The sequence below is a fragment of the Chinchilla lanigera genome, unplaced genomic scaffold (assembly GCF_000276665.1).
Source record: "Chinchilla lanigera isolate Chin_1 unplaced genomic scaffold, ChiLan1.0 scaffold02834, whole genome shotgun sequence".
NCBI classification, from domain to species: domain Eukaryota; kingdom Metazoa; phylum Chordata; class Mammalia; order Rodentia; family Chinchillidae; genus Chinchilla; species Chinchilla lanigera.
Genome location: NW_004958235.1, coordinates 1 through 1,012, shown reverse-complemented (window position 1 = coordinate 1,012; position 1,012 = coordinate 1). Strand labels below are relative to the sequence as shown.

General features: G+C 67.8%; 1 protein-coding gene across 1 annotated transcript; it reads right to left on the bottom strand.

The window, feature by feature from the left end:
- Nucleotides 1–995, bottom strand: LOC102013786 (transmembrane protein 89-like; the record flags this gene model as incomplete). The annotated part of the gene is given in 3 exon segments (XM_005415241.2): nt 1–160; nt 163–304; nt 702–995. Coding segments are annotated over 3 exon segments (581 nt in total), but the record flags the coding sequence as incomplete, so codon positions are not given.
- Nucleotides 996–1,012: the final 17 nt, after the last annotated feature.

Sequence of the window (1,012 nt, the reverse complement as noted above, 5' to 3'; positions counted from 1 at the left end):
TCAATGGGCCCACTAGCTCCAAGCGTGGAAAGGGCCGCAGGGCCCCGACAGGGCAGGAAAGAATAGGGTGTGAGGCCACCCCCTCCCTGCGCCTGGCCACCAGACAGAGACACGCGTGTCGGGCCACCTGGACGGGTGGGGGTCTCCTTTATTTGCACTGCTGGGTGGCGAGGCGCTGCAGGTGGGCCTCTATGTGGAGCAGGAGGGCATCCAGCATGTGAAGGACCCTGAGGAGCACGATGCGGTCTGAGACTGGAACCCGCCGTTTCCCGGGTCCATGGAGGCTGGGGGCCGGGTGCAGGCTCTGAGAGCAGGACAGAGACGGGAGTGAGCCGAGGGGCGGCAGGGCTGGCGACAGCTAGGAGAAGGTGCAGGCACACAGGGCAGCGCCGGAGGGCTGGGAAGGGGGCTTCGGAGACGAGCCTGAGGGTTTGCCCTGGGTGAGAACAGTCTCGGCCCGGGCCTGGATGAGGAGCGGGGCGCTAAAAGGGGTGCCGGAGGGGGACTGGCGGGGAATGGATGGCTTGTCGTCATGGAGACCTGCGGCCGGGTGCAGGGACAATAAGGTGCGGGGGAGGCAGAGGTCCGGAGGGGCCCACAGAGCCAGCCAGGCTGCGGGCAGGGCTGGGCGGAGGCTCCGGGCCAAGGGACACGCGTGGAGACAGGTACTGAGGACAGGCGTCGTGCTCCCCCGAGGTCACCTGTGCACGCCACCGCTGCAGCATCGGACGACCCATCACTAGCATCATGGTGGTGGTGGCCATGACGCCAGCCACGGGGTACACGCGGCTCCCTCCCAGGCCTGTCCAGTAGCCGGTACAGCCCAGGATGCCCCCACAGGCCTCCGGGCTGCTGGGCTCGCACGCCCAGGGATGTAAGTCCAGCCTCAACTGGTACCACAGGGGCGGTGACCAGGCAAGGGCAGGAGCAGGCTTGGCCAGCAGGAGCAGCACAGGAAGCAGGGACGGTGCCTGGAGCATAGCTGTGGCCACTGCCAGAAGCCGGAACCCGG